A 19,997-nucleotide genomic window follows, 5' to 3' on the forward strand; every position below is an offset into this window, starting at 1 on the left:
AAATGCCGTATAGTAATTTCTTCACCGTCTTCGTGGTTTGTTATGCAAAGTTGGGATCCAGGTCCCTGGATTCCAGGCTGTGGCTCTTTCCTGTGCCTCTTGTGTAGCCCAGGCTGGCTTTGACTTCGTTACGCAGCTGAGGATAACGTGAACTTCCAGTCTCCTGCTTCTGGCTTGTTTATGTGGTGCTGAGGATGGAACCCAAGACTTTGCGAATGCAAAGCGGGCACTTTATCCGTTGAGCCACATCTTCGTGTCTCGCTGTGGCCTTACCTCTGGAACTTGGCTAGTTTGATTCTGTACCTTGAGGTCACCTGGGGAAAGTTAATGAGGCAAAAGTAAGCAAGTCGGTATTTTGTTCAGTGATGACATTTTCAGTTGAAGGCAGATAGTTTTCAGTGATGAGCAGACAGTTACAGGCAAAGCTTGGTAGTCGGCTCCAGAGCCTCACAACTGTTTTACCCAAACAGCAAACAAACAGGCAAGCCTCATGATGTTTGAAGTACGTTTATGGCTTTGGGTTGGACCACATGTACTCATAGCATCTCTAGGCTGCATGAAGGTGTCCTGGGTCGCATGCAGGTGTGGTTGGTCGCACATTGTAATCACAGCACTTGGGGCATAAAGGCAGTAGGGTCAGAAGTTGGAGGTCAGCCTTGGTTTTGTAGTTAGTTAGAGGCCAGCCTGGGCTACCTGATACCTTGTCTCAAATGAGGAGGAGGAGGAAGAGGAAGCAGCAGATCTCTTGTTCTTGACTCCACAGCAAACCAGAGTTTAATGATGATTTCTTTCTCATTTCCCCAGAGGTGTATTAATGGATTCCGGATATACGATGAGGAAAACTTTCTTACCTCATATGAAGAGAGGACACTTTCGGACAAGAGTTTAAAACACGAAGAGGCTATATTCTGGACCAAGGGTGAGATCCTTGGGAGAGGAGCCTATGGCACAGTAAGTCAGCCTTGAACCCCTCAATGCTAGAATTCTCCACCTGACCTGACCCCTCTCTTCCCAACTGCCTGTACTTAGACCATTCGCAGCTGGAAGTTACAGAAGACCCAGACTTGCTTCAGGGGGAGTACGTTTCTTGCTTTATGTATTCGAAAGGTGTGGACATGATTTGATGTCAGCACACGGGATTTTAGAGACTTAACCACTTCTTCGGTATTTGCTGCTGCCTCCCAGGCCTGCCCTGGTCCCTACGCTCAGGCAGTGACCCTTTCCACTATCCTCTCATCACTCCAAGTCCATGCCCTGGACCAGCTACTCTTCTCCTCACTTCTGTAAGACTCCCAACGATAGCAACGTCCAGAAACAATGGCTTATTCTGGCTTACAGCTTGAGGGCACAGTCCATCATGGTGGGGAAGGTATGGCAGTGGGAGTGGGAGGCAGCTGCTCACACGGCATTGGCAGGCAGGAAGCAGAGAGAGATGGATGCCGGTGCTCAGCTTGCTGTCTCCTTTCTAGCCTGCTCAGGGCCCCAGCTCATGGAATGGTTCCAGCCGCATTTAGGGTAGATCTTCCTACCTTGGTTAAATTCCCTCACAGATATGCCCAGATGTGTGTCTCCTAGACAAATCTGGATTCTGTTAAGTTGACCGTCAATACTGACCCTCATCACGAGCCCACTGGGTAAGAAATCTCTCCCTCCGTTGGTTCAGCATAGCACTGGAGACAGGGACACTTACTATACAGGGGCAAGCTCAAATGCTGTCCTTTTGTGTTTTGTGAATTGCATAAATGACTCCCTAAAGTTTTGGCGGTCTAAAGAGTATTTGAATAGACAGATGAAGAGAAAGACTTACCTTAGCTGGGCAGTGATGGCTGCTACCTTTACTCCCAGCATGCAGGAAGCAGACTCAAGTGGATCTCTGTGAGTCTAGACCAGCCTACACAGCGAGTTCCAGGACAGCCAACACAGAGAACCCCTGTCTCAAAAATCAAACAAACAAACAAACAAACAAACAACAAGACTGACCTTAAGACAGACCATAGAATGTCTAGTTAGGGACACTTCAGGAAGCCACAAGAAGGTGAGACAAAATGAAGACCCCAGAGCACATTATGGGGTGACAAAATGATTGACCCCAGAGCTCACTGTGGAGAGCTTTAGATCTGACTTGGCTCTATTTGCATTCTTTTGGCGAGGGGCATTCCCAGCCAGCCTCTGATATTCTCATTAGCGAAATACATGAGGCAAATGCTATGTCAGTTTCATAGATAAGAAAATCTAATGAAGATCATACTTGGGGGCTGGGGAGATGGCTCAGTCCATAAAGTGCCTGCTGTACAAGCCTGGAGACCCGAGTCTGATCCTGAGTGTCTCTATAGGAACTAGATGCCACAGCGTGCACCTATAATTTCAGCACAGAGCACGAAGGGATAGGAGGATCCCCGGGCTCGGTGGCTACGCTGATTGGAGAGCTCTAGGTCTCAAAAATAAAATAATAAAATAAAAAGGAGACACAACTGAGAAAGACATCCTATGTCAACTTCTGGCTTCCATGTGCACACACAACTACACACACATCTTACGGCTGCTGGGTATAGTTATTCAAAGGGTAATGCTAGCACTCTGGGACTCCATCTTAAAAGCACAAGAGAAGGGCAGGAGAGATGGCTCATCAGTCAAAAGCATTTCCTGCTCTCCCAGAAGACCTAAGTTCCATTGCCTGCCTCCGTCCACACTGGGCAGCTCATAACTACCTTTAACTCCAGCTCTAGGTGATCCAACACCCTCCTCTGACCAGACACATATGCAGATACATCTTAATAAGATACACACATAGTGACATAAATAAATCAAAAAAAAAAAAAAAAAAAAACCAAAACTTTCAGACAGGGTCTCACTATGCAGCTCTGGCTGACCTGAAACTGTGTAGACCAACTTGTCCTTGAACTGACAGATTGTCCTGTGCCTCCCCTGTGTTGAGATAAAGGCATGTGACAAGATGTCCGGAAATAAAAAAAAAAAAAGACAAGCAAGGAAAAAAACATACAACTTATCTAAAAAAATAGATGGCCGAGGACTGATGGAGGCAAAGTTCGCATTAATGGAACCGTGTGACTGTAGTTTAGTGTGTCATCTGTTAGTCATGTTTGCTGGTCACCATTTTGGCTCCCTGGAATGCAGAACTAAGCTTAACTATGTGACGTTCAGCTGGGGGTGGAATGACTTAGAGGACCAAAAGTGTTTGGGAGGGGAAGGAAAGTCACCTTTGAGCATGTCGTTCTCGTCCCAATTTAATTGTAGGTATATTGTGGGCTCACCAGCCTGGGGCAGCTGATCGCTGTAAAGCAGGTGGCCTTGGATTCGTCTGACAAACTGGCTACGGAGAAAGAATACCGGAAACTGCAGGAGGAAGTGGATTTGCTGAAGGCGCTGAAGCACGTAAACATAGTGGCTTATCTAGGGACGTGCCTGGAGGAGAACACTCTGAGCATCTTCATGGAATTCGTCCCTGGTGGTTCCATCTCTAGCATCATAAACCGCTTTGGGCCACTGCCTGAGACCGTGTTCTGTAAATACACAAGACAGATCCTGCAGGGTGTTGCTTATCTCCATGAGAACTGTGTGGTGCACCGAGATATCAAAGGAAACAACGTCATGCTCATGCCAACTGGGATAATAAAGCTGATCGACTTTGGCTGCGCCAAGCGTTTGGCCTGGGCAGGCTTAAATGGTACCCACAGTGACATGCTCAAGTCCATGCGTGGGACTCCGTACTGGATGGCCCCCGAGGTCATCAACGAGTCCGGTTACGGAAGGAAATCAGATATATGGAGCATCGGCTGCACCGTGTTTGAGATGGCCACGGGGAAGCCCCCTCTGGCTTCCATGGATCGGATGGCAGCCATGTTTTACATTGGAGCCCACAGAGGCCTAATGCCTCCCCTACCTGACCGGTTCTCAGAACCAGCTGCGGACTTTGTGCGTTTGTGCCTGACCAGGTAAGAAAGCCAAGGGAGAAGATGCCTAGAGACCCGAAGCAGCTACTCCCTTCACAGTCTATGGCCCATTCGAAGCTTTGTTTCAGGGGCTGCGGGTGTGGATAAGTTGGCAGAGCACTTGCCCAGAATGCTCAAAGCCCTGGTTCAGTCTCTACACTGCATTAACTAGGCATGCTGGATGCCTGTCGCTTCAGCATTCGGGAGGTGGAGGTACAAGGGTCAGAAGTTTAAGGCCAGGGGTTGGGGATTTAGCTCAGTGGTAGAGCGCTTGCCTAGCAAGCGCAAGGCCCTGGGTTCGGTCCTCAGCTCCGGGGGGAAAAAAAAAGAAGTTTAAGGCCAGCATGGGATGCACGGAATCCTGGCTCAACAAACAGACACAGGGGAATAAAGGGGCTATGTAACAACAACAACAACAACAACAACAACCTAATAATAATAATAATAACAATAATAATAGTAGTAATAATAATACAGGGGAATAAAGGCATTCTCTATGCAACCCTGGCTGTCCTTGAACTCAAGAGAGTGCTGGGATTAAAATTGAGCACCACTACCAACCAGGTAAACTCTCAATTCCTAAGGAGTTTTATTACCTTTATCTGTGATGTTGGTGGGGGATGGACATATACATTAGTATAGTGCATATATGGAGGCCAGAGGATAACTTCTAAGAGCTGGTTCTCTCCTTCCAGCACGTGAGTTCTGGGACTTGAACTCAGTCTGTCAGTCTTGGCAGCAAGCCCCTTTCTGTCGAGCATCTTCTTGCTTGTCCAAATTTACAAGTGAATAAAATGCTGACCCCCCCCAAAAAAAAAACCTTATTGCATGGTACCCATGAAGGTGTGAACTTTTAACTATGTGTAATTAAAGTTTAAACAGACCGAATACAAATATAGTGGAAAGGTCAGGACTAACTAGGTATGGTGGGATATGTTTGTAATCTCAGCACTCAAGAGGCCAAGGCAGGAAGATTATAGGCCCAAAGCCAGCAGGGGCTACACAGAGAATTCTACACTAGCCTGGCCTACTTGGCAAAATCCTGTCTCAGGATAACCAAGATGAAAACCAAACAGTAGGGCCTTGTTTTTAGTTGCAAAAGCTGCCACATTTTCTTCTAAAGCTAGGTATTAGCGGGACAGTGATGGCACGCACTTTTAATCCCAGCATTCAGGAGGCAGAGGTGGATCTCTGAGTGCTAGGCCCGCCTGGTCTGCAGAGTGAGTTCCAGGACAGCCAGGGTTACAGAGAAACCATAACTGTCTTGTAAAACAAACACACAGACAAACAAAAAACCCAAACACACACGTACACGCACTCACATGCTCATGCACACATGCATGCACACCCCTAAACACTAGATATTTAATCCTTCAATGAGTTAGGTTTTTTTTAAAAAGTTAAAAATTGAGATGATGTCTCATGTGCCCACAATGTTCTCAAGTTCTTCAATCCCATGCTTAGCCAAGGATAAACTTGAATTTCTGATTTTTCTTGGTTCCACCTGGATACTGGATTATAGGTGGGGCATCACCAAATTCAAATTATGCAGTACCAGGACCTGGTGTATGCTAGACAAGCACTTCGCCCACTAACCCACAGCCCAGCCTGTAGGTTACTAATTCCCGTTTCATAGGTGAGCAAAGTTTCGGCCATTTGCTTCAGGATATAGTTAAAAACTGTAGTTGTGGCTCAAGCCAGTCCATTGAACTGTCAGCAATCATGCCATCTTTATTTTAATTAATCAGCGTGTGTGCGTGCGTGCGCGTGTGCGTGTGCATGTGCCTGAGGAGGCAGGAAGCCGACATCTTATCTCCTGGTGGAATTATAAGTGGTTGTTGTGAGCCATCCAGCCTGGGTACCAGGAACCGAATTACCGTCTTTTGCAAGAGCAACAAGCGATCCTAATTACTGAACTGAGCCATCTCTTCAGCCCATGCGCCGCCATCTTTACCGTCTACGTCAGGGTCGAGCAGGTCTTGGTAGCGGTCATGTCACTGTGTGCTGCTTCTAATCTGTTTTCTTCCTCTTAGGGACCAGCACGAGAGACCTTCTGCTCTCCAGCTCCTGACGCACGCCTTCATGCTGAGAAGCCAGTGAGCAAACGCGCACCGACTTCCGGCTTTGAACCCTCAACCCTCTGCTTTGCTGTGGGGAATGATGGTTAAGGGACTTATTTTCCTATTGTAAATCCGACCTAAATGGTGAATCCCATTTAACCAGATCCTGCAGCATTATTGGAAAGTTTTAGTTAACGCCGACCTTAAGGTTCAGGTACGACTGCCTGTATGCGTGAGACAATTTCATAATATTAAAAACCCCATTCCAGTGTTACAGTTTTGATTGCTCAAAAACTATCTCTACGGATTAACAGACTTTTTTTTTTTTTTTTTTTTTTTTTGGAGACAGGATTTCATTACATAGCCCTGGCTATCCTGGAACTTGCTATGTAGACCAGGTTAGCCTTGAACTCACGGAGATCTGCCTGCCTCTACCTCGGAGTGCTGAAAATTAAAGGCATGAGCCACCACACCCAGCTTAGTTCTTTTAAGTTTAAAATAAATGGCACACATTTTGCCTGATAGCATGCTTATTTGTGTGTCCCTCTGTGTGTGCTTGTGCGTGTGTGCACATGTGTAAACCAAAGGTTGACTTCGGTGCCTTCCTCTGTTGTCTCGTTTTTGAGACAGAATCTCTCAGTGGACCTGGAGCTCACCCATTGCATAGGCTGGATAGCAAGCTTAGTGTGATCTAGGCTCCTGTCTCTACCTTCCTAGTGATCTTCCTTTTTAATACTTAAAAATCTATTTTATTTATGTGAGCACACTGTAGCTGTCTTCAGACATACCAGAAGGGGGCATCGGACCCAATCACAGATGGTTGTGAACCACCATGTGGTTGCTGGGAATTGAACTCAGGACCTCTGGAAGAGCAGTCAGTGCTCTTAACCGCTGAGCCATTTCCCCCCATGACTTAAATTTATTATTTTTTTTTCTTTTTTCTTTTTTTCGGAGCTGGGGACCGAACCCAGGACCTTACCCAGGACCTTGCGCTTGCTAGGCAAGTGCTCTACCACTGAGCTAAATCCCCAACCCCTTATTAAATTTATTTTTAATGTGTATCTGAGTGTGTATGTATGTGCACTGTGTGCGTGCAGGTGTCCACAGGTCAGAAGATGATGTCAGATGCTCTGATACTGGAGTTCCAGGTAGTTGTGAGCCCGATGTGTGTGCCAGGAACTTTGTAAGAGCAGTACAAGCCATTATCTCTGCCGAGCCACCCCTCCAGCTCCACTCCGGTTATTTTCAGCATAGTTGCGGGGGGGGGGTGGTTGGGAGTGGGGGTGAGGGGTGGGGTGACTGGATTGAGGCCTCAAGCTTGTTAGGCAAGCTTTTCTTTTTTCTTTTTTTCAGAGCTGGGGACCGAACCCAGGGCCTTGCGCTTGCTAGGCAAGAGCTCTACCGCTGAGCTAAATCCCCAACCCCTTAGGCAAGCATTTTAACCACTGAGTTATCCCTTCGGCCACAGCCACGTATGACTTCATTCTTGCAGAAGAAGTCTGGAGGAAGTTGAGAAGGTAGGGTGAGAGATCCCAGGGAATGCCTGGCTGTGATGGTGGCGTGTGTGTGTGTGTGCGTGTGTGTGTGTGTGTGAGTGTGAATGTGTGTGAATACGTGAGTGTGTGTGTGTGTGTGTGAATGTGTGTGAGTGTTAATGTGTATGTGTGTGTGCGTGTGTGTGTGAATGCGTGTGTGTGAACATGAGTGTGTGAGTGTGAATGCGTGTGTGAATACGTGTGAGTGTGTGAGAATGTGTGTGAATGTGTGTGAGCATGAGTGTGTGTGAGTGTGAATGGGTGTGAGTATGTATATGTATGTGTGTGTGTGCATACAAGACATTTTTGCTATCAGGCTATTGGAGCAATGAATCCCAAGAACTTGGAATTTCCTCAGGAATCTCAAGATAACCTTAGATTCCAGGAACCTTAGGAAGTGTAAGAGGAGCCAAGGGGCGCTGGAGAGATGGCTCAGCGGTTAAGAGCACTGGCTGCTCTTCCAAAGGTCCTGAGTTCAAATCCCAGCAACCATATGGTGGCTCATAACCATCTGTAATGAGATCTGATGCCCTCTTCTGGTGCGTCTGAAGACAGCGACAGTATACTTATAAATAAATAGATCTAAAAAAAAAAAAAAAAAAAAAGAAGGAGCCAAGGGGCGCCTTGCATTCTCCTAGCAGAAGGCTTCAGGAAGCTGGGCAGCTGCTTACAGATCTCCACTGCTAAAGGCTGAGTTCTAGTTTTAAAAATTGTGACTTTTGGGCTGGAGAAATGGCTCAGAACTAAAGAGCACTTTTATATAGGTTAAAAAAAATATCAGCATTCAAGGGAAAAATACCCACTGATTTTTCTTTTGTGTCTCTGTATTTTCCTTTTCATTTTGTTTGGCTTTTGGTTTTTTGGAGAGGTCTCTGTGTAGCCTTGGCTGTACTATGTAGAACTTGCTCTACACCAAGCTGGCCTCAAACCAGAGATTTGCCTACCGCTGCCTTGCCAGTGCTGGACCTGCCTGGCTGGTAGTTCTTAATATGCTTTTTTTGACGCGTTCACATGATGGTTTCTCTGAAGACTTGTGTACTGCTCAGTTTTGTCAACTTGGTACAATCGAGGCACCAGAGGGGGAAGCTCAGTGGAGAGATTGGTAAGATTTCATTACCCCTCCGTAAGATTGGTCTGTAGGCAGGTCTGTATGTAATGCTCTTTCTTAGTGATTGAAGTGGGAGGCTGAACACGCCAGCAAATGCCGTCCCCATACGGCCTCTGCATCGGCACCTGCCTCCAGGTTCTTACCGTGTTTGAGCTCCAGTCCTGGCCTCCTCAGTGAAGGGCTGCGATATCGTAGTGAGAGCTGACAGTCTTAGTTGTGTTTAACACAGCAAGAGAAAACGTTGACAGCCCCACTGGACGTTTCTGCAGTGGCTCACCCACCACCTCCGTGTGACGTTGAAGGCCTCTCTTTCACCATCTCCCTCCTCCCACCAGCTGCTGAGATTTACCACTTGCCTGCCCTGATGTTTTTTTTCCAAAGTCTTTATGGTCTTAGATTTTTTAAAAAATGTTCAAATACTTATAATTATTTAAGGTATGGTCATAAACCTCAGGCTGCATTCCTTATTTTTTTTTTTTTTGCCACATGTTTTGACAGTTGTTCTTATTTAGAGTCAGGTTACACTCACTGGAGAACTAGCTAAAAGCTCACAGCTAGGGGAGCAAAAACTCCATCTGCTAGAGGGAGTCAGCATAGCAGGTAAGCTTGTCACAGAACTCTGGTTACTTTGCTTGGGGCCATTTCCACTGTAGCTGTTCAAGTATTTTCCTTCCTTCCTTCTTTCCTTCCTTCCTTCCTTCCTTCTTTTCTTCCTTCCTACCTATTCCTCCTCCTCCTTTCTGTGGTTTCTTGAGCTGGGGGTTTTCAGTGTAATCCTGGAACTCGCTCTGTAGACCATACTGGCGTTGAACTCAGAGATCCACCTGCCTCTGCCTCCTAAAATCTGGAAAAGGCATGAGTCACCACTACCTAGCCCAAGTAAGTTTTGTTTCTAAACACCATTAAAAGTTGTTAAAAGTTGGAGCTGGAGAGATGGCTCAGCAGTTAAGAGCACTGACTGCTCTTCCAGAGGTCTTGAGTTCAATTCCCAGCAATCACATGGTGGCTCACAACCATCTGTAATGGGATCTGATGCCCTCTTCTGGTATGTCTGAAGACGGCTACAGTGTACTTACATATAATAAATAAATCTTTTTAAAAAAGTTGTTAAAATTATAAGCCCTTTTACATTCATAGGCTACTTCTGATACTTTTTCTAAGCTTGAGAGCTGTCATTAAAGACTATATTCTTTGATTCTTTTAAAGACAGTCACAAACTCAGAATGCTTCACCAATAAAGCATCTGTGGGTGCAGGACTAGGGTCCGTGCAGGGCTCAGTGGCAGAATCCATGTCTAGGTCCAATCTCTGGAAATGCATGTGCACATACATGAGGCCTCTCTCTCTCTCTTCTCTCTCTCTCTCTCTCTCTCACACACACACACACACACACACACACACACACACACACAGAGAGAGAGAGAGAGAGAGAGAGAGAGAGAGAGAGAGAGAGAGAGCGAGCCTCAGTTGGTAAAGCTGCACCACATAGTGCTAAGTACTTTTAATCCCAGCAATTGGAAGGTGGATCAGAAGTTCAAGGTTATCCTCTACTGGACTACATGAGACCCTGTCTATTTCCCTACCTGGCATGTAGGTAGGTATATCTTACACTAGGATCAGTCTTTGTCAAAGTCAAACTACATTTTGCTTGTTTTTGAGAGATGCAGCCTGGGGAGGTAAGAAGATATTTTTGCATATGTAATATGAAGGGATGGCTATTTCTTATTTTACTTGGATGGCATCAAGACCAAAATCAGGAGTCATGGTACACACCTACATTCCCAGTACTTGGGAGGTCGGGTGCTGTCTAAGCATGAAGAATTGAGTCTGGATCACTTAAAAGCCAGTTGGGGAAGCTTTTTATGTAACCCAGTGCTGAGGCAGGGCAAGATGGACCATAGGGGATCACTGGCCAGCCAGTATAGCCAATGGTGAGCGCCGAGTTCCTGAGAGATCTCAAAATGTACGGAAGAGAGCAGTGAGTAAAGTCCCCAGTGTCAGCCGCTTACCATACTGACAAACTCAAGGCTACACAACTAGTCTGGAGAAACCAAGATCTCTACAGTCTTATACAAACTAGAGCCCACCCCCACACTCCCATACCTTCTATGGATTCAGTTTGCAAATGGAGATATATATATATATGTATATATGTATGTATATATGTATGTATATATATATTTTCTATTTTCTATTTTACTGAAATAAAGAGACAAGTCCAGTTTATGCTTCTGTGTCCTTTCAATGGTGTCAAAAGCTGTCTATTCTTCACTTACCAGTTAACACAATTTCCCTCCACGGTCTCGGTCTTTGCTCTTTTCACCAGACCCATTTTTAGACAATTATAGTGAATGCTGGCATTAAAGGCATAGGCTACCATGTCTGGCAGATTATGCTTAATCTTACTATAAATTCTGTGGTCAAGCTCAAATACAGAAATGTTAACTCCCAGGTACTTTTGTGTTGGGCTGCAGGTGCCCATATGGACAACTTTGGCTGTTAACCCTCAGCTCCCCTCTGCCTGGTTTTTGAGACAGGGTTTCTCATTGGTCTGGAACTGACAAAGTAGGCTAGACTAGCTAGTTGGTAAGCTTCAATGCTGCCTCCCCAGCACTGAGATCACTAACACGGACAGTGCAGTTTTAAATTGTTATCATTGTGTACTGATGTGTGCGTGAGTTCATGCTAACGAGTACATGTGGAGGTCAAGAGTCCCAATTTTGGGGAATCAGCTCAGCCTTTTTAAAATTTTAAGCATGTCTTTAGAGGATCAAACTCAGGCTCTCATGCTTGTATGGCAAGCCCTTCTTGGAGCTCTCTCTAGCCTCAAGTTTTAAGAAGTCCGCAGCCATCAATTTTAACTCAGGCTCAGTACTGCTGCACACTTCTCAGCCATTAAACCAGATTGCCATGAAGAGGGGGTTCTGGAGCTTAGAGTGGAAGGATGCAGGTCTCTCTCCACACACACTTCCCTTTCTTGAAACCACAAAATAGCAGGTTTCGGCAGGCATTCTGTAAGATGAGTCGTTCTGAGGTCCACTTAATTTCATCATGCACCCCAAACTTCCTTCCTGGGCTGGTCTTTTCTCCACACCTGCTTCATTTACAAGTATTAACTCATTTTAAAGCGTAAGTTCACAGGACCCAACTGGGATGACATGAGCCAAAATTTCCAATAAAGGGGATCGAGGGGAGATAGAACCTGTAGAGACCATTTCCAGTAGATAGGGATGGTTGAGGGATGGGGCCACCCACCCATCTCAAAATTTTTAACCCAGAATTGTTCCTATCTGAAGGAAATGCAGACAAAAACTGGAGCAGAGACTGAAGGAAAGGCCATACAGAGGCTGCCCCACCTGCAGACACTAAACCTGACACTATTGCTGATGCCAAGAAGCGCCTGCTGACAGGAGCCTGGATGGTATAGTTGTCCCAAGAGGCTGTGCCAGCGCCTGACCAATACAGATAGATACAGCCAACCACTGGACTGATCACAGGGATTTAGGGGAAGGGCTGAAGGGATTGCAACTCCATAGGAAGAACAAATATCAATTAACCTGACCACCCAGAGCTCCCAGGGACTAAACCACCAACCAAAAAGCTACATACACATAGAGACCTGTGGTTCCAGCTACATATGTAGCAGAGGATTGCCTTGTTGCCCCAGCATAAGGGGATGCTGGAGGGGTGAGGTGGGAATGGGTGTAGGTGGGGGTACACCCTCCCGGAGGCAAAGGATGGGGGCATTGCAGAGGGAAAACTGGGAAGGGACACATTCGAAATGTAAATAAAACAAAACACAGTGGTAAACTTCTACACCAAGTTTCTGTGTAAGCAGCTCTCCACAGCATCACGTTCACGAGAGGCTTAGGTTTTTGCTGTTGTCAGCACATCCCAGACTATGAGATGTGGTGGTTAAATTCATCTGTGAGGAAGGCCAGTGAGTTGAGGCCAGCTTGGCAGGCGGAGTTGCTTTGCTACATTGCCTGCCTGGTGGACAGAATCTCAACCACTGTAAGGGTGGTGTGGCTGCTTTCCATCCCCAACAGTCCCCTAAGTAAATAGAAACAAAATACAACAGTTGTCTTTAGAGACTGGCTTGAAAGCTTAAAGCAGACCCGGAAAGGTTTAAAAGAAGCTTCTCTTAGCCTAGAGGCTAAAGATAACCATACATAAGTAGATTTTTTTTTTCCCTTTCTGAGACGAGTTTATCCTGGAACTCACTTTGCAGACCAGGCTAGCCTCAAACTCAGAGCTCCACCTGCCTCTGGAATGCTGGGAGGGATTAAGGGCATGTGCCAGCACACCTGGCTAAGTGGATGCCTTTTTATTGAGATAGGCCAGAGGTGGGAAGCTTGAGCAACTTGTACCAGGTCCTAGATTCACTTCCCAGTATCAAGATGACTCAGCGGTTAAGGGCGCTGACTGCTCTTCCAGAGGTCCCGAGTTCAATTCCCAGCAACCACATGGTGGCTCACACCCATCTGTGATTGGATCTGACGCCCTCTTCTGGTGTTTATGAAGACAGTGAGTGTACACCTATAAATAATTCTTAAAAAAATTGATTGCACATATCACTGCCCATACAAATCTGTTATGAAAGATATCTATTTATATTTGGGTTTAAAATGTATTTTATTATAAAATGTATAAAATCTACTATATTTTGTGTACTATGAAATGTTATTTACTAAGCAAACTCCCTAATTCTACTTATGAATGAGTAGCTTTCATTCTCTTTCAAGTGGAAAGCACTAGAAAACTGGAGAGTATTTAAGAAATATTTAAAGGTCAGAAGTAGTGCTGTGTATCTGTAATCTCAGCACTTGGGAAATGTTGGTAGGAGCCCAAGGCCAGTTCTAGCTACATAGTGATTTGAGGCCTGACAGCCTGGGATACACATGACAAAACAAACAAACACAAAATCCCCTTTCTCTGTGGTTATACTTGTCAGGTTGGGGTAACATAAAGCAGAGCACTAGGTCAGAGTTCATTACATCACGGCGAACTTCCTGTTTTCCCTAGAGCTGTTATTTTGGACTCACATTAACTTCAAACATGTTACAGCCTTGGATTTGGTCAATAAACAAACTTTATTAATAATTCCTTATGTAATGAGATGAAATTCATAGGCTAGTTCATGCCAATATACACATTTTCTTGTTTCATTCAATTATCCACAAGGGTTTTGAATGTTCAAATTCCACCGTTCACAACAAAATGGTACTCCAGGGACGTTTTCCTAATCAAGAGAGCTACTTACTACCAGGTGGAGCAAGTTACACACTACTAACTCAACTCGTTGGCTGGAGGCTAAGTGAGGCTTCCTCTCCCAACTTGGAAACAAAAGAAACCACAGAGTCCACAGGATTGACTTGACATTACTGAATTGCAGTGAAGTCAGCTTTATACAGACAGAACTGCTCCCGCCCATGAAGCATACCTCAAGAAATATGCCAGGCAGGATCAATGGTGAATTATAAACCAGAAAAAGGGACTCACAAAGCAAAGAGTGCTGGCTGGGCACAATTCAAAAACTGAAATAATGAAACATACTTAGAGCTTGTAGTACCAAGATCACAGACTAAGTTTCCAGTGAGCAGGACTTGGCTTCTGTCCTGGTCAAAGTTGCCCTCCAACCATCTGTTGGCTTGTACTACAGCTGTGCATACACACCCTTGGTCTCAACAAGTACTGAGGAAAAACAGGAATGCACTCTGCCTACCTTAAAACAAAAGGCACAGAATTAAGCCCAATTCCATCAACTCCTGGTCTCCTATGTGGGGCTCTGCTCACTCTTCCCCTGTGGAAATGTGAGTGGATCCTACTGCCTCCCAGGAAAGGCTCCTGAGGGGGGAACTGCTGAATCTAGAGATACGAAGTCAAAGGTCCTTAGCTACTAAGAGCTTCCAGATTTTTCTCAGGAAAAAAAAAAATCCTCAGAATCTTCAGGCAAATTAGGTCTTAAGTTTGAATTACTATTTCGCTTATATAAGGTTGAGTGTAAGTTAAGAATCACTGATCCAGGCATGGGTGGAGGCAGGAGAGATTTAAAGTCAGCCCTTTACCTTGTTATAGAGCAAGACGGAGTCTCATCCCAAAGATCCCAGAGACTCTTCTCTTTCTGAGATGTCATCTAAATGAGCCATCTCCATAATGCAGGAGTCTTTGTCCTCTAACCAACAAATCATGCTCCACCCATGCGTCATAGAGGCAGCGGCTTATTCCTCAGGCTGGCTAAGGAATACAATTAGAATTTAAATTCTAAGAAAATATACTTGAGACATCTTAAGGCAAGGTATTTGGTAACTAATCAAACTTTTTAAACTGGTTCTCTAAAGCAAATCCTAGCCTGTTCAATTTTTTACTTCAAAGGGAACGGATTGGTCCAAATGTTTGGGAGTTCTGTATAATCACTATTGGCACGAAGTGTGTACTCATGACGTTCCTAACAAAACAACACCTAATACCATGGAAGGCATCTTTAAAGCTGAAGACTCTAACACCAGTATCCACCGCTTTAAAGTGTATCCACGACTGGCACTGGTGCCTTTACCGCTACCTGCTACTAGAGGACATGTGGGGCCTTCTCTACCAGTGGGCACTGGCACCGAGTTTGTGATGCAGGCCTCCAAGAGGGCTCCCACAAAGAAACACTCCTTGGCTTTGGTTCTGAAGACAGCTTGTGTTAGTAGCTAAGGCAAATATTTAGGAAGCTCATTTTGATTTTAGAAAATTAGCTGAGAGAGGTAGACAGGAAGCCTCTGATTACAATGTGCTTTTGCAAAAAGGTTGAAAACCTAGGGAAACACACCCTAAGAATGAATCACTCTGTTATGGGATGATGTAAAGATAATGCTTTTTAATTATTTTCAAGTATTAAAAACTCATCAAAAATGTATCACCTTAACAGTACTATGCACATGTGAAATTTCACATCTAAGTTCGATACTATTTTGGTTATTTATGGCTACTTACAAGACTCGCAATAGAATGTCCATTTATTGAGTCTTTTTTCTTTGGTAGAGTCTAATGGGACCATGCAAAGAACTATGTTATGCAAACAAGATCTTTCAAGCAAATTCATGGTGATATGAATTATGAGGGTTTTCCTTAGTGGAAAGGAAACAAGGAGTCACAAATTACCCCCCATTGTGGTTTTAGCATCTTGTTCTGAGGTTGAAGAGTTTGAACAGTTCACACAATCCTGTAAAAATCACAACTGACTGCCCTTTAATAAATAGTCATTGTAAAGAATTACATTTACAGAGTGAAAGTGAACACACAGCATTTCAGAGTCCGTTCTGGAAGTACTAGGTGTACTGATCCACGGCATATACACTATCTGTTTAACTGTCCATCATTAGCACCAATAAAGATTCAACAAAATTACCTTTATTCCCATAGCTAAAAAAACCAAAACAACAAAAAAACAAACGAAAAACAACACATTTCTGAAAAACCCTTAGTGAAGTTTAACTAGAGCCCCAGACCTTAAATATTCACATTGTTTTCTATGTCATACTGAAAGTAAGTTCACTACTTCTCTGGATACTCTTTACAAAGGCGGATTAGAATTCCTGGCATCACTCCCAATGATACAGTAGCACAACACCTCGTGTCAGTTCACATGATGCTCTGTTGAGGTTTCACATCTAAATCACCAAGAACAAAACCCTTCCCTCCCTCACCTTGTACTCTGTTTAAATTCTATGCTAGTTCTTGGAATTGTACCACGGTAAAACCAAACTGTATCAAAATCATGTTTATGATACAATGTATACCACATAGCAACAAAAATCAGAGTGACAAAGATTACCAATGCAAGACAAGAACAGAGTGACACTAGCCTGCTTGGCTGAGTTTCCACAAAGAAGCTCCTGACATCCCAGGTTCAAATAACATTGACAAAATAATCAACAATTTTCTTTAAAAAAACAAACAAACAAACAAACAAATAGCTACTGGCAAATTAGATAACTGGTAAATAAAAGTAGAGTACAAGGCTCAACTCTAATATTTACAACCACAACATACTTGAATAAAATTACAATTGTGCACGGATCAGTGGCTTTATAACAAAACATTTCATATACAAAGGAAAACTTGTGATTCAATACAAGTTGAATCCGACCCATCTTAAGAGACTCAACAGCGAAGACTTACCACAGAAATAAATTCAAGATTAGGCAAGAGACAAGAGCCAGACTATTGGTGCTTACACCAAAATTTAGACAAGTCAGTCAGTCTATCTCCTGACCAGGCGTCAGGTGACAGTGCAAGCATTACCTCAATGAGAACCTACTAAGACGTGCAAACCAATGTAAAACCCCCAGCAGTGGCTTGCCGGAGGTTGGCCTTTTTCCTTACATTTTCCTGATAATGACCATAAGCTATAAATACAGGTACAATGCACAGTCAGCAATCTTTTCTTTTTTATTTATTGTTAGAATATAAAAGAATCAAGAGAGCATAGGTTTAATTTCATTTTTATAAGGAAGACTGCATTTACCTGAAAAAGAAATATGGTATCTTTCTCTCTCTCTCTCACAGACACACACACACACACACACACACACACACACACACACACACACACACACTCACACTCACACTCTCTCATACTCTCTCTCCCCAGGGGAAGAGTAATATATATTCAAGACTATGGTGTCACTGCAAATGCTAAAGGAAACGTGACCCCTGTTCACTCAGAACCTGTAGTGTCAGTTCTTGCAGAAATGGACTGACCTTCACTGGGGGCGGCTGTGAGTGAAGTCAGCCATCCTCACACACATTAGTAGCTGCTTTTCTACAGCACTGCAACAAGCCAGCAAACATTTAAATGCACTTCACATCAAGAGTATGTAAACTTTATTTTTTTTTTTCCTCTTCAAGCCTTCAGAAATCAGTGGCTGATTCTGCAGCCACTCTGGTCAGAATCTCTGAGGGCAAACTGAGTGCTTCCCAGTGTTAAGGACCACCCGTGGCACCACATTCCCGTCTAGTAGTGAAGTGTCCCCTCAGCGGCTTTCAGTAAGGCCTAGAGTTTAAGGTTAACATAAAAAAGTGCCACTTGTGTTTTAGATTAGTGATGGACTCTGACGAGAGAAAATAAAGTTATTCTGTCTATTGTTATACTTACAAGCAGCTCCGATCCTGAGTATTTATGGTAATATCTAAACATACAAAAATGTATGTACATTTTTCTCCACTTTCTTGTAAACAGTTGTCAGTGTACTGTTATCCCTTTATCACTGAGACATGCAAACCATACATACAAGTATAAATACACAAAAGAAAACAATTGACACTCATTCAAAGCCAAGCAACAACAAAAAACCAGCTACGATACTCGAATCATAAATAACAGAGGCTTGAGGCAGCTTGGGTTCCTAGCAGCAGCCAGCCATTCATCCTAATGTTCTCAGCTGCGTCTTCCATGCGCTTACAGTCCTGGTAACACTATGTATGTGGAGATAGGCTTGTTTACTATCATCTCTTCTTTCAGAATGAAGAACAAAGCAGCACTTACAAATACGGAAGCAGTGGCACCACCGCTGGACCAGGAGGGCATTTTCCATTCCAACCATTTTTAAATTAAAAAGGAAAGGAAAAGTTGACCTAAACAAAGGGTTACATATTCATTCCTTGGGCACTTAGCAGCGAGTCCAGCATGTCGAATGTGTCTTTGTAGTCCATATGCTGGCTGCTTGTACTGTACTCGTGATTGGCCTCAGGACCGTGGGGCTCCACTGGTTTCTTGTCCAGTTTCACGAGGGTGCTGAGATGTCCGTAGCCCACCTGGTATGTGACAGGGGGAGGAGGGGGTAAGGGATGGTTAAAAACAGAGCTGTGAGAGGATAGATACTGCTTAACAGAGGAAGAACTAGATGAACTACCTGAACTTTTGGAACTTTTGCTCATTTTGGAGTGGTGGTTGTGGGAGGCATCGTTGATATGCAGCTTCTTCCTTGCACTGGGGCCGGAGGAGGTGCCTTCAGGGCCCAGGCCCACAGGACTCCTCAGCACAGTGGGCGGCATGCCGTCAGCGTGCTTGCCGCCTCCGCTGCTGTGCATGTGCAAATGCTTGTGGCTGCTGTGGTGGCGGTTGGCCGGGTGCTCCTTGTGCTTTTCCTTGTGGTCTCTGCTGATGTGTGGGCTCGAGTGCTTGCTCTTCCCACTGCCCTCATCAGAAGAGCTGTGTCTCTCAGAGGACGACACTTTGATTTTCATCTTCAGCTCCTCCTTGCTGGGACCTTTATCAGGCGGCGGGATGGGGATCCGCAGCTTCAGTGATCCACTCCTCTCCCTTTTCTCTGCCAAGTGTTTCTCAGGCTTGTCGGAGTTGGTGAGGGGAAGCTTCATTTTGATGGGAGAAGTGACAGAAGTGCCTGCGACTGCCTGAGCTGGCCCATGTTTGTGCTGCTGCTCTGCATGGGCAGCCATATAGTGATCCCTCGAGTCCAGGTCAAGGGTTTCCAGCTTCCGCTTCTCTCTGTACTTATCTAAAGACATTTTCTGAGGAACCACTCCAGGAGTAGCAGGTATGGGGCCATGGTGTTTGCTGCTCCCACCTTTTTGAGTATATTCTTGCTTAGCTGACGAATGATCAGCAACTTTGTCCGGCCTGTGATGTAATCCGGAATGCAGTGCCATTGAAGGTCCCTGCTGGAAGCTTAGGTACTGGCTCCCAGAGAGAGTGGCCTCCTGCTTCTGTGTGTATACTGGGTCTGTCCTGGCTGAATCTGGATGGTGAGGCCACTCTTGGTGTGATGACAAACTGTATGAGGTACTGGGCATCCCTGCGAGCACTGATACATTATCAGATGCACGGCTATCTTGAACAGAAGTATTTCCTGAATTTAGAGGTACTGGAGCAGGGAACGTTGATGTTGATGGTTTCTGAAAGCTTGGGTTGGCAGGTACACCAGTGACACTATCTACTAAAATGGAATTCTGGACCAAAGAAGAACCAAGCAGTGGTGTCTCTGATACTTGTCCATCTACTTTTGGTTTCTTAGCCATAGCCTAGTTAAATGAGAAATAGAAGAAACAATGACAGCAAAGGGATTTAATACAAATGTCTTTGCTTATAAAACTCTATAGGAAGCACATGGAAACAAATCCACCTGAACTCAAAGTTCTGTGGCAATAAATGAATGCAAAGGAAGGTTCTGTGCTTGGAGAAATAGATACAATTGTATCCTAACCCCAGACCTGAGACAGTAACCTGTGTAGGCTTTAGCCTCACTTGAAACAAGGGACTTTCTCCAACTTAACAGAGAATAAAAAAGGGGGGTGGGGTGGGGAGAGGGGGTGTGGGCGAGCAACTAGCAAGCTCCTGA

The 19,997-nt window shown here is 44.7% G+C and overlaps 2 protein-coding genes across 7 annotated transcripts in view; one reads left to right on the forward strand and one right to left on the reverse strand.

The window, feature by feature from the left end:
• The window catches only part of Map3k19 (mitogen-activated protein kinase kinase kinase 19), a 42,878-nt gene extending 36,559 nt beyond the window's left edge, over window positions 1–6,319 (forward strand). Inside the window, exons 12-14 of the mRNA XM_032915145.1 lie at window positions 805–951; window positions 3,256–3,953; window positions 5,984–6,319. Coding sequence (XP_032771036.1) covers window positions 805–951; window positions 3,256–3,953; window positions 5,984–6,050 — 912 coding nt within the window. The 3' untranslated portion in view covers window positions 6,051–6,319. The remainder of the gene's footprint in view (window positions 1–804; window positions 952–3,255; window positions 3,954–5,983) is intronic.
• Window positions 6,320–13,726: 7,407 nt separating this feature from the next.
• The window catches only part of Ccnt2 (cyclin T2), a 33,777-nt gene continuing 27,506 nt past the window's right edge, over window positions 13,727–19,997 (reverse strand). For 5 of the 6 annotated variants that reach the window (XM_032915756.1, XM_032915760.1, XM_032915759.1 and 2 more), the window contains one exon: window positions 13,727–19,680. In XM_032915756.1, coding sequence (XP_032771647.1) covers window positions 18,286–19,680 — 1,395 coding nt within the window. In that variant the 3' untranslated portion in view covers window positions 13,727–18,285. The remainder of the gene's footprint in view (window positions 19,681–19,997) is intronic. The other variant, XM_032915757.1, reaches the window with a different exon arrangement.

The sequence above is a fragment of the Rattus rattus genome, chromosome 10 (genome assembly GCF_011064425.1).
Source record: "Rattus rattus isolate New Zealand chromosome 10, Rrattus_CSIRO_v1, whole genome shotgun sequence".
NCBI lineage: Eukaryota > Metazoa > Chordata > Mammalia > Rodentia > Muridae > Rattus > Rattus rattus.